This window comes from Anolis carolinensis, chromosome 1 (assembly GCF_035594765.1).
Source record: "Anolis carolinensis isolate JA03-04 chromosome 1, rAnoCar3.1.pri, whole genome shotgun sequence".
Classification (NCBI taxonomy): Eukaryota; Metazoa; Chordata; class Lepidosauria; order Squamata; family Dactyloidae; genus Anolis; species Anolis carolinensis.
In genome coordinates this window covers 156,028,701-156,041,505 of record NC_085841.1, presented here as the reverse complement: position 1 = coordinate 156,041,505, position 12,805 = coordinate 156,028,701, and the positions used below count along the sequence as shown (strand labels likewise).

The window sequence follows — 12,805 nt, the reverse complement described above, 5'->3', positions numbered from 1 at the left end:
TATACAATCTACCTCTTTTGAGGTAGATTAGATTCAGAGACAGGGATTGGGCATGGTTACTACATGAGCTTCAAGGCTGAATGGAGATTTGAATTTTCTCCTTAATAACTGTCCAATATTAAATTAGTCATCATCCATTAAGAGTTTCCTACATGTTCTGAAAGAGAGCCTGCACTGAGAAATAAGAGCTGCTAAGCAAAATACTGGGAAAGGAGGATGGCATTACAGGAGAGGGTGGAGGCTAGAGTGAGATCTTATAAAACAGTGAGTCTCTGGCAGTCATATTTTAATTCTGTCTGTCTTCCAGACATAGACTACATCATCCAGCTCTCAACTCCTTCAGCCCTACAGAACTAAGAAAGACCAGTTCTCTGGGATCCTTCTTCTCCAGGAATGTTGCCTCTGCGTTTGCCTGGCAACTAAGCTGAGGTGTAGCCTTGCTTTTAATTTACCAAGTGATTTCCGTTGTCTCAGTATTGTCTTCCCTTCCACAAGGGGAAATGGAGGAGCACTACATCTCCAAAGTTCACCCAATATGGGATTATGGAATGGGTGTGTTTCTTCTGATTATTGGTAAGTTCTACTCATGGGGTTCTCTATGGCTGCAGAGAGAGGAGTATAGCTGTTGCAAGGTCAACAGTTACTAAGCCGTCCCCAATTCTTGATCTAAATTAGATTATTCTTGTTTTGCTACTGTACTGTTTAACTGTAACATTATATTGCTTATAAAGTATGGGTTGAGTGTGTTCTATGTTACTCATTAGTTTATTACTTAGCTTGCTTATTAGAGTCACTGGAAAGTTTTTAAGATGCATGTTTGTTTAAACAAATTGCAAAATTTTATGCTTTACTAAAACTGCACATGATGTTTATCTAAAATTCAGTTTGATAAAGAAAAAGAGATATGTTTTGTGATATGCAGTTTGGAAAAGTAGTACAGCACAACAAAACAAGTTTCAGATATTGCTGAAAAACAGATTGTGAAAGATGGGCCTTCTTATGATATTGTTATGTACAGAAACACTTATATTCACAATCTACAGATGACTGTGGATATAATCCTGCTTGTAAATAAACACATATACATTACAGAACTATGAATTACATACAGTGCAATTGTTGGCATTCAACCTCTGAGGATGCCTGTCTTGGATATGGGCAAAACATCAGGAGAGAATGCTTCAGGAACATGGCCATACAGCCCAGAAAACTCACAACAACCCATTGTTGGCACTGGGTTGCTGTGTGTTTTCCAGGCTGTATGGCCATGTTCCAGAAGTATTCTCTCCCGGTATACCTCACAACCTCTGAGGATGCCTGCCATATATGTGGGTGAAACGTCAGGAGAGAATACTTCTGGAACATGGCCATACAGCCCAGAAAACACACAACGACCTTGTGATTCTGGCCATGAAAGCCTTCGACTAAGACTCTTACATCCTTTTCTCACATACTGCTTTGAAGCTATGCATCATCCATCCTATTTTTATTTTTTCCTGTCTAGATACTGTATCTTACATTTATCATTTTGTCACTTTCCAATTCCTTTTGAATTCTAATCTTGTCCTTCGAGATATTAGCATGTTTTCTGAATAACATCAGGTCCATAGCAGAACTCTTTGGTGAGCACTCCCAAACTCTTTTTAAAAACTTGAGCTTTTTCGACTTTCAAAGGAAAATCAGAAGAACATTTTAGAGATGTGTATGAGAAATAGAAAGAGGAGAAGTGCTGGTGAAGCATTGCAAGACACTTCCTCAGCAACTACGGAAAGCTAAGTGTGTTTTGGGTAGCTCTGATAGAGCCAACCGCATTTTTTTTTGCCCTTTTACCCATCTGATGCACCTTGTCCCACCACTGTGCCTTGTCCTATCCCCACTATGTGATGGGGGAGGAGGGAGGGCACACAGGGTGCCACAAAACGCCCCACATGCCAGCCGGAAAAACGAAACAAGGTCAAGGACCGTGTGAAGAGGTCCAAGGTGTTACAAGTGTACTACATTAAATTGGTAACGTTACTACTTTAAAATCATGCTATTCTCTTTCTTCTTCTAGCAATCTTGACAATTCTGGGGAATTCGATGGTTCTAGCAGTAGCTGTGAAGCGGTCCTCCTGCCTCAGGTCACCTGAGCTCCTCACAGTCAATTTAGCAGCCACTGATCTTGGAATGGGTCTCAGCATGTATCCATTGGCCATTGCTTCTGCCTGGAACCACGCTTGGCTAGGTGGGGAGGCAACCTGCATTTACTATGCTCTGATGGGCTTTCTTTTCGGTGTCTCCAGCATAATGACTTTGTCTGCAATGGCTGTAATCCGTTTCCTTGTAACTTTTTCATCAAAACCTGCGAGTAAGTAAACAAAGATGCAACAACTGAAAAGTTTCAGACCTTGTCCAAGGTCTTCTAAAGTAAACTTTTAAAAGAGGGCAATCTGACTTTGAACACAGGGTGACATTATTTCCATTCAGCATATTGCAGTTAACAATAGAAGCAGATGCAGAAGTAATTTTAGATGCAACTGTTCTTCACTGAATGAACTGTAACCTAAAATATAGCAAAGGCTAGGAGAAAATTAGTATAGGCAACTCAAATAGAAAATCTGCACATTATATGGCAGTTTAATTATTTGAAAAACATCTGTCCACTTTGCATTGTGTATCCACTAGTGATGTGCATTTGTATGGAATCACTCACTGTTTCTAATTTTACCATTCGTATGGCTCCGTTTCCTTCCACCGCTTATGGAAACGGGCACCTATACAAATTAGCTTTTCTGTCCAAGGTCTGAAAAACCAAAGATTTTTCTAGCCAATATCCTAGAATCCAAAATGACTTTAACAGGTTAGAGTGCTGGACCAAAACTAACAAAATGAATTTCAACAGGGAGAAATGTATGGTTCTACACTCAGGCAATAAAAATGAATTGCACAGATATAGGCCCACAATATTTTGCTTTGGTTAGACCTCATCTGGAATACTGCATCCAGTTTTGGGCACCACAATTCAAGAAAGATATTGACAAGTTAGAATGTGTTTACAGAAGACTAAAATGATCAAAGGTTTGGAAACCATGCCCTATGAGGCATGGCTGAGGGAGCTGGGTATGTTTAGGTTGGAGAAAAGAAAGCTGAGAGGGGACATAATAGCCATGTTTAAATATTTGGAAGGATGCATCATTGAGAGGACATGGAACAATTGATTCAAATTGCAGGAAAAAAGATTCCACCTAAACATTAGGAAGAACATCCTGATGGTAAGAAATATTTGTCAGTGGAAGATGCTGCCTTGGAGTCTGGTGGCGTTTACTTCTCTGGAGGGTTTTAAGCAGAGGACTGGACGGTCAACTATAGGGGTTGCTTTGATTGTATGTTCCTGCATGGCAGGGGGTTGGCCTAAGTGGCCCTTGTGGTCTCTTCCAACTTCGATTCTATAATTTTCTGACTGCGATTCAAGAATAACTACCAATGACACATTGTGCTGGTGTGGTTATATGCTGCCAATAGGATCTCATACATCAGACAGCCTTTTGCAGACTAAATGTGCAGACTAAATGTGGAGCCAGATTAAATGCGCCAAACATCTAATGGTCACCAGCAGCAGTGGAGGGAGATCTCTCAGAGAAAAGAGAAGCCGCACCGTATCCTAGTCCTGGGCAGAAGGAGGCACAGTTTTGAAGATTTTTTGCCATGAAAACAAGATAGTGCCAAAAGCTGAAACTCTCAGGCCAGCAGGCAACTCAGTGATCTCCTGGGGCAAAGTCACCAATAGAACTGCTTCAGTCTAGAGACATTATCAATTTTTCCCTAATATCTGTCAACAAATATGGAATACACAATAATGTCCCACAGATTGGAAATGCTCGATATACATTTATTTATTTACAGCATTTAGATTCCGCCCTTCTCACCCCGAAGGGGACTCAGGGCGGATCACATTGCACACATAAAGGCAAACATTCAATGCTATGACACAGAACAGAGACAGAGACAAGACGCAGGCACCGGGCTGGCTTCGAACTCATGACCTCTTGGTAAGAGTGATTTATTGATTTGTTGCAGCTGGCTTGCTTTCCAGCCTGCGCCTCAGCCCGGACCTACATTTGACTCCTCCAGAAAGGGGACCATGTTAATTTGGCCTGTGGCAAAGCAACAGGGCTAGCACTCCTTTCATGGGAACAGAGCTAGACAGGCCCACTTGGGAAAGAGAGATGGGAAATTCAGCTTTGGAGGAAAAGGCAGCACTGGTACGTATCCCTGGATCTGGGGGGGTGGGGGGTGGGAGTGGTGGTGGTGGTGGTGGAGTGATTTAGCCCACACACTGGTTAACCAGCAGCAGTGGTTAATCTGCTCTCAGGGGGCAGCAGGTTATATTAGAGGGGGGCTTGAGTATGGTTTCAAATTTCCAGCTTTTGTCCCCCAGGCAGCCTATCTAAAAATTTCCAAGAAATTGTGCAGCCAGCGTTGAGAAAGAACAGCTGGAAGGGTAGCAGGACCTTTTAAAACTCCTTTACGAATACCTGCTGGGGGTGGAGAGCACAGGCTTACCCACCACCTCTCCTACACCCAGGGGGCATATGTCAACGGTGCTGTTCCAGCAGAATTCTGCTGAGTTAGGTATGCTTCCTTTGATACAGCAGTCCAGCTTGTCAAGTAATGCTCATCTGGGGCCCTTATGGCCAAGTGTGGCACTCAGTCAGTTCTCTGGCTTTTACTGGTCCACCCGGTTGACCATTGCCTGTTGGACTTTATGTTCCTGATACAATGGTATTATGACATGGCAATGTCGATGGGCTGCTGAATTAGTTGTTCTGCATTTGAAACCTTCATTTGTTTTCTGGAATGGATTGTAGCTACATCTGTAGACTCAACACACAACTTGAGTGACTTCCTCTTTATGGAAGGTAAGGAAGGTGGAAAATGTGTTAGCATGCTGAAGGCCTTCCAGAGCTTACCACACTAGCTGGTGAATTTGGAATCTCACCAGTTATGGAGAAGATGGAGAGACTTCCTTAGTATACTTGGCCACACTTTAGGATTTGGTGACCAGTCTCCTGCCAAACCGAGAACAAGCTTGGTGAACTGAAAGATAAGATCCAGTGAGAAAAAAAAAATATCTTCAAAGGAATTCAATCCCTTCTTGGGCACTTAAACTCATCCTGCAAGATGGTATCACCATGCAGATCCTTCTTTGCATGCTTGGCCAGGGCTACAGCTAGAAGATCCTCCTATCACCATATTCGCATCTTGAAGGGTTGAGGCGGATCTCTGGGATATGAAATCTGATTTAAGTTAATTTCCTTTTTTGTTTTTTTTTTTGTTTTTCGTGTCAGGAGCAACTTGAGTCGATTCTGGAGTGAGAGAATTGGCCGTCTGCAAGGACGTTGCCCAGGGGATGCCCTGATATTTTGATGTTTTTTACCATCCTTGTGGGAGGCTTCTCTCTTGTCCCCACATGGAGCTGATAGAGGGAGCTCATCCGCGCTCTCCCCGGGTGGAATTCGAACCTGGCAGCTTTCAGGTCAGCAACCCAACCTTCAAGTCATGAGGCTTTAGTCCACTATGCCATCAGGGCCTTTTTTATGGTGCAAGGTATTGTGACTAGAAGGAAGAAAGTCTGGCTACTAAGCCCAGCAATAATTTTCTACTTTGTCAAAATAGTCACATCTTCAGGTCAACTGAAACTGGTACTAGCTTCTAGAGTCAGCAAATACAGCATTGAGTGGAGCTAAATGAACAACAGTGTAATTTAGTACAATTTCCTTTTTTTTTTATTGAATGGTTTTTTATACAGTTATCATAAAAGAGACATAGCTAGGGGGAAGGTAAAGGAGGAGAAAAGAAAGAAAAAAAGGGGGGGGAAGAGGCAATAGGGGGGATAGAGGAATAAAATAGGGTGGAAGAGGGGGATAGAAAGTTAGGGGGTAATTGTCGATCTTCCATTCTCAGCACCTCGGTTTAATTTTTCACTGTTAGTCTCTTTTCCCAATTCTCTCTGGGTGGATTTGTATCTTAGTTTATCAGTTCCAAATCCTGTAAATTCATCTTTACATTAAATCTTCAAGTTGATTTCTTATATTCTTCATAACATGTCCAGTCTGTGCGCTTAATTGGTTTTCCTCTGTGTGTTCTGACCAGAAATGTTAATAAGTCCATATCATATATTTCATCTAATTTGTCAAGCCAGTCCTCGATATTAGGAATATTATGCAATTTCCAATATTTTGCAAATACAATTCTTGCCGCCGTATTTATATAAGTAAATAAAATATCATCATTTCTATCAAACTTTGTGTCTTTATCAGTTATTCCCAGCAGATAGTATTCTGGTTTAAAAGGGAAAGTCTTTTTTAGTATTTTCTGAGTTTCTATGTGGATCACTTTCCAAAATCTATGTGTTTCCTCGCAAGACCACCAAACATGGAAGAAGGATCCCACTTGCTTCCTGCATTTCCAACACTTGTTTTGTACATTTGGATACATTATCCCTAATTTTTTTGGAATGATATACCACCTATGGAAAATTTTTAGCCAATTCTCCTTTAGAGCAATAGCATAAGTGTAATTTAATTTTTTAGTCCATACTTGTTCCCATTCCTCAAATTTAATTTGTCTGCCGATGTTTCTGGCCCATTTCACCATACATACTTTTACAGTTTCAGTTTCGGTTGACCATTCTAATAGTTTGTTGTATAATAGTGTAATACTTTTCTTTCCATTTATGAGTAATTTGTTCCAAATTGTTACCGTTTCGTTAAAACCTATTTGATTATCTTGTAAATATTGCTCTTTTATCTGGGCATATTGGAACCAAGATAGGTTACGATATGTCTCCCTTAATTCTTCTAATTCTTTCAACTGAAACCGACCATATTTCTTTATTAAAATTTCTTTGTATGTGGGCCATTTTTTCCATCCAAGTATTCTCCTTTGGTTGGTCTCCAATGGTGAAATCCATAGTGGAATTTTTGAATATATATATTTTTTGTATTTTTCCCAGATCTTAATAATTGAAGATCTTACGAAGTGGTCTCCAAAAGTTTTTCCTATATGACTGAAATGCTGCTGTTATATAATATTGACTTTGCTTTCCCCATTTCCACAGGGCATAAAATCAACAGGAAAGTGATGCATATTTGTATAATGCTGATTTGGGCATATGCAGTCCTTTGGGCCATTCTGCCTTTGCTGGGCTGGGGACATTATGGCCCAGAGCCATTCGGCACTTCTTGCACTATCGCATGGGGCCAGTTCCACAATTCGCAAAAGGGATTTGCCTTCATTCTGAGCATGTTCATTCTCTGCACATTTCTGCCAGCAATAACCATCATCATGTGTTACTTGGGAATCGCCTGGAAATTTCATAAAACTCACCAAGAAATGCAAAACTTAAACAGAATATCAAGTGCAGCAAAGCTGGAGAAGAAGTTGATACTGGTAAGTATATGGATATATAAGATAAGGCAGAGTGAGCAGATGTGATTGTATAAACTCAGACATTTTCCTTATATGCACAGCCTGACAGTTGCTCAGTCAAATGTTGGGTAACGATTCAATATACATATAGAAGTGATAGATTGGATTGACTGTGCATGCTTTCATGTACGAGTTGGATGCTCTTGAGTTGCATATTACTTCTACCAGACATGCAAGAATTCTCTTTAAGGCAGAGCTTTCCAAAACGTGTGTTGCAACAAAGCAGTGTGTCACCTGCAGTGTATAGGTGTGCTGCGAAAACTTAATGAGAAATTCCTAAATCTATGTGAAATAAGAAACACCAATTTGCATGAATTTTATGTGGTAAAGTTGCCAATTAGGAGCCCCTCCTTGGTTACATCAATGACCAAGTTACATAGAGATGGGATGGCCAATTGAATCCCTCCACAAAGGGGAGGCCAAGCTGAAATATTTGGAGCCAGGAGTGGTTTTTTAAAGCAATTCTTTCCTTTTTCTTAGTTTCTGGTCTTTTTGCAGCTTTCTTTGTTACCCTTGTTCTCTCTGTGCGCTGGAATAACTCAATGGGAGGGAATTCAGCTGTAGATTTGATGGTCACTAGTTTGATACTAGCTTTTGGCACAATTTTTAATTCATTCAGTATTTCTCCTGCATGTATTTTTTATTTTAATCAATTTTCTGGACTTTTTTAAATGCTTCTTTAACATTGTTTTCTTTGGGCCCTTTTTTAAAAACCATGTACGCTGGAGTACCTTAACATGAGGAAGTTATTTTGAAGATGATGATGATAATAATAATAATAATCCAGCATATCTATCTTGTTTGCTGTGTCATTATAAAATAATAATAATAATAATTTTATTTTTATACTCCGCCCCATCTCCCTGAGGGGACTCGGGGCGGCTTACATGGGGCCAAGCCCAGGCAAAACAGACAATATAAAACACAACAATAAAACAAATCAATCAACAATAAAGCAAGTCATAAAACAAATGAGGTCACATAAAACAAACATGCTTAATAAAATCCTCGGTTGGCTCCTAAAATGTACTGGGCCGTAAAAGTGCTAATAGTGTCAGATACACTCAGGGAGAGGACGATACAAAACCATTGTCCCATTAAAGTGCTGGGGAAGGCATAAACAAAGGAGACTATGGCCGGCTAAAGGAATGAATTGCAGTAAAAATAAAAATGGGAAACAGGTCAATTCTTTGCTATGGAAGTCAATTGCCAAAGGCCTGTTGGAAGAGCCAGGTTTTCTAGCTCTTCTGAAAAGTAAGGAGGGTAGCGGCCTGACTGATCTCCCTGGGGAGAGAGTTCTGGAGCCGAGGGGCCACGATGGAGAAGGCCCTCTACCTCATCCCCATTAACCGCGACTGCGAGGGTGGTGGGAGCGAGAGGAGGGCCTCCCCCGACAAGCGTAGAGACCGTGCAGGTTCATAGGGGGAAATGCGGTCACGAAGGTATGTGGGTCCCAAACCATTTAGGGCTTTGTAGGTGATCACCTGCACCTTGAATTGGGCTCGGAAAATAAACGGCAACCAATGGAGCTCCTTGAACAGGGGGTTTGAACGCACCCTGTGATTCGCTCCAGTTAGAAGCCTGGCTGCCGAACGCTGGACTAATTGCAATTTCCGCGCCATCTTCAAGGGCAGCCCCACGTAGAGCACATTGCAATAATTCAGTCTACAGGTAACTAAGGCATGGACCACCATGGCCAGATCCGACTTCTCGAGGTACGGTTGCAGCTGCCGCACAAGATAAAGTAAAAGAACTCTTTTACTGTTATTATATTGCATTATTTGCTTTTAATGTGTTTTTTTTGGTTGAAATTGCTGTTTTTACATGCATTTTATTTTGTTTTATTATCTGTTTTTGGGCTTGGCCCTGTGTAAGCCACCCTGAGTCCCTGTGGGGAGATGGAGACGGGATAGAAAAATAAAGTTGTTATTATTATCATCATCATCATCAGACAGTGCCCAGTTCAGTCTTTTGTACACAATTCACTTTTAATTTGTTAATTAATCCCATTGCTATTTTAAGTCATCTATTTTAATCAGTTATTTCAATCCTTCCTACTTAATTTAATTCATTAGATTTATCTTATCTTGAGTTCCTTCAAGTTGTTGAATCACCATACATTCTGTTATTACAATTTAAGTACAGTATCTGTAACTCTTATAAAGAGTAGGTTTAACCTCTGGTTTGCTAGTCAATCTGAATTACTATGTTGCAAAACGATGCCTGTCTAAAAGTGTGTAACCATTATGAAATATTTGAAAAGCTCTGCTTTAAGGTATGAATTTCCAGAGGCGTATGAACACTTTTTTGCAGGATATAAGAGATTTTATGAAAAAGAACTTGCAAGTTCTAGTTTTATAGGACTTTGGCATGAAATAAAGGATATTCAATTGAAACATAGTATCTTATAACGAAGTTGTTTTTAACATCTAATCAAAAATTATTTTGTATTATTTTATACTATCAAAGAGGTTCAGAGGATGCCTTTTGAATTTAGTATTAACTTCATCAGCAACATCAAATAAGAACAGCAAGAGCTAATCACTTAAAATCTCTTAAATATATGAAGAAGAAAAATGAAGAACCAATGACTAATCATACAGTGTGGTGGTATTTTCCCCCTACAGGTGGCTGTATTGATCAGTGTAGGTTTCCTTGGCGCATGGACCCCATATGCTATAGTCAGCTTCTGGTCAGTATTTCACTCCAGTGAATCAATACCTTACATTGTTACGTTATTACCTTGTCTGTTTGCTAAGTCATCAACAGCCTACAATCCTTTCATATACTACACTTTCAGCAAAACATTCCGGCATGAAGTTAAGCATCTCAGATGTTATTCTGGCCAAAGAGCTCAAGAAAACATGAAAAACTCCATCAATAGCAATGTATCATTCATGTGGCACGGAGGAGGCAATATCTGTCTTTCAACCCGACAGATAGAAATGAGAGAAATACCAAATCAATAGACAACAGCGACTGCTTTTGATTCAGGAGTCTATAAACTGACTGCATTGCTCTCAGGATTTCACTGAAGAATTTCAAAAAGAAAAGCCTTGCTAGTAAGAAATGTTAAGAACTACCAGCATACATAATAAATGTGTGTTGTAATGCCAACAATACTGGCAGAGGAAGTAGTAATGAACTGAACTGAGACTTCCATATACTTTTCATTTGCTTTTATTTTTAAGTTAACCTCTATGGTGAGTTTGGACATCAAAGACTGGGGCAGCGGATTCCACATAATTATTTAAGGTACAAAACACACTTGCTTAACAGCCATCCACTCCAAATTTATCTTGACTCTGGAGACAATTTTTGAACAGATCAGGACTGAACCCAATATGCAGTACTAAAGGTAAAGGTTTTCCCTTGATATTAAGTCTAGTTGTGTCCGACTCTGTTGGTAGGTGCTCATCTCCATTTCTAAGCCGAAGAGCTTGCGTTGTCCGTAGACGCCTCCAAGGTCATGTGGCCAGCATGACTACATGCAGCACCATTACCTTGGTAGCCGAATATTACCCAATGGAATAGTTTTAAAATTGGTTTTATTTTAAATTGGTATATTTGTTTTTAATCATTGTTTGTTTTATTTTAACAGGGCTGTTGTATGTTCTATGTGGTATTGAATGCTTACCTATGTGTAAACTGCCCTGAGTCCCTTCCGGGAGATAGAGCAGTATATGGTATAAATAAAGTTTTGTTGTTGTTGTACCTTCCCGCTAGAGCGATACCTATTCATCTACTCACATTTGCATGTTTTCAGACTGCTAGGTTGGCAGAAGCTCCCCCACTCCCCGGATTTGAACTGCTGACTGTTCGGTCAGCAAGTTCAGCAGCTCGGTAGTTTAACTCACTGCGCCACCAAGGGCTCTGGGTTAATATGCAGTAGGTGTCACAAAATTATATCCCTTATCTAGAAATGTTCTATGTCATGAGCGAATTTGCAAAATTTGTGTAGGTTGACATAAGGGTGGCAGAATTTGTTATTTAAGGAAAGATTTTACAGGCATTAGAAAGTCATTACGAGCAACGTCATTAAGAGTCATTAAAAGCAACATCTTATTAGATTGTTGTATGGATTCTACTAGATAGGTTTTTACTTCATCATTGTTTGATAATTATTGGAAAACAATTCGAAAACTCATTTTCTTTTTAATGGGATGTAATACTACATGCCTCCCAAAATAAAGGCACACTGGAAATGCATGATGACCTGGTCTCTACTGAATCATATCTGCTCTGCAGCTTTCCAGGCAAAAACATAAACTCTTATACACTTGTTATTATTGCTGTGAAGGGTGGGACAAGTAAGAGGGGGAAGAGGAGTGAGGCAAACTGCTGGTCACATGAAGAGTGGCATCAAATCACAGAATCAAAGCATTCCCGAAAGACGGCCATCCAGTCAGAGGCAGCATAGTCCACCATAGAAGAGCTTTTACCATCAGAAAGTTCTTTCTAATGTTTAGGTAGAATCTCTTTTCCTACAATTGGAACCCATTGCTGTGTCCTAGTCTATAGACCAGCAGAAAAAAAGCTTTCCCCATCCTCAATGTGACATCCTTTTAAATATTTAAACCTGGCTACCATTTCCTATTTCAGCTTTCTTTCCTCCCTGCTAAGTATGTTCAGCCCCCAGTTGTTCCTCATAGGGCTTGGTTTCAAACCTTTGATTATTCTGGTTGCCTGACATTTCTCTCTGTCAACGCTCATTTTGTAAGTTTTGGCTCAGCTCTCTTAATGTCATTTTGAATTCTGATCCTGTCTTCTGGAGTCTTAGTTATCTCTCCCTATTTGGTGTCATCTGAAATTATAAGAAGGCCTTTCATCGCCCAAATCTATACACATAATAAAAGTGAAAATCTGTATGTGGCATGGGTGTCCACTCACAGAGACAGCCTCCGACCTCCACAAACAGGCTATAATTCCCAGTGCCGAGAAGCCAGCAAGTCACTCTCTCCATGGACATTGCAGTTTATAGCGAGCACATCCCAGTGTTCCTTTTCTTCCATTTGCATGACCCCACCCACTGCTTCGCCCTTAACCCTTTCCTACCCTTTCTTATGGCACACAGCACTTGAACATACAAGAGAGAGAGGTTTGAAGAGAATTCACCATGATTTATAGCAGTTGTAGGGACTGGGATGTAAGTTCACCTGCAATCTAAGAGCACTCTGAACTTCACCAATGATGGACTTGGAACAAACTTGGCACACAGACCCACCATGGCTAACTTTAAATACTGGTAGGCTTTGTGGGTTACTGACCTTGGCATCAGAGAGTTATAGTTTACCCGTATTCAGAGAACACTGAATCCAGCAAGTGACTGATCTGG

At 40.4% G+C, this 12,805-nt stretch overlaps 1 protein-coding gene across 2 annotated transcripts; it reads left to right on the top strand.

Annotated features, from left to right (window-relative positions):
* Nucleotides 1–284: 284 nt before the first annotated feature.
* Nucleotides 285–12,674, top strand: LOC100555971 (opsin-5). 2 transcript variants are annotated; one of them, XM_062984650.1, is made up of 5 exons: nt 285–573; nt 2,054–2,347; nt 7,100–7,431; nt 10,098–10,162; nt 10,271–12,674. In XM_062984650.1, the coding sequence occupies exons 1-5, from the start codon at nt 501–503 to the stop codon at nt 10,437–10,439; spliced, it is 933 nt and encodes a 310-aa protein (XP_062840720.1). In that variant the 5' UTR covers nt 285–500; the 3' UTR covers nt 10,440–12,674. The 2 variants fall into 2 exon arrangements, with proteins under 2 accessions (XP_062840720.1, XP_003215417.2); XM_003215369.4 differs by having other exon boundaries at nt 10,098–12,674.
* Nucleotides 12,675–12,805: the final 131 nt, after the last annotated feature.

What these genes read in the sequence shown, in the direction of transcription:
- LOC100555971 (XM_003215369.4), top strand. Translation starts at nt 501, where the DNA reads ATGGAGGAGCACTACATCTCCAAAGTTCACCCAATATGGGATTATGGA. An exon ending in TGTGTTTCTTCTGATTATTG is followed by an intron (nt 574 to 2,053) that starts GTAAGTTCTACT and finishes TTCTTCTTCTAG; the next exon opens with CAATCTTGACAATTCTGGGG. An exon ending in TGGAGAAGAAGTTGATACTG is followed by an intron (nt 7,432 to 10,097) that starts GTAAGTATATGG and finishes TTCCCCCTACAG; the next exon opens with GTGGCTGTATTGATCAGTGT.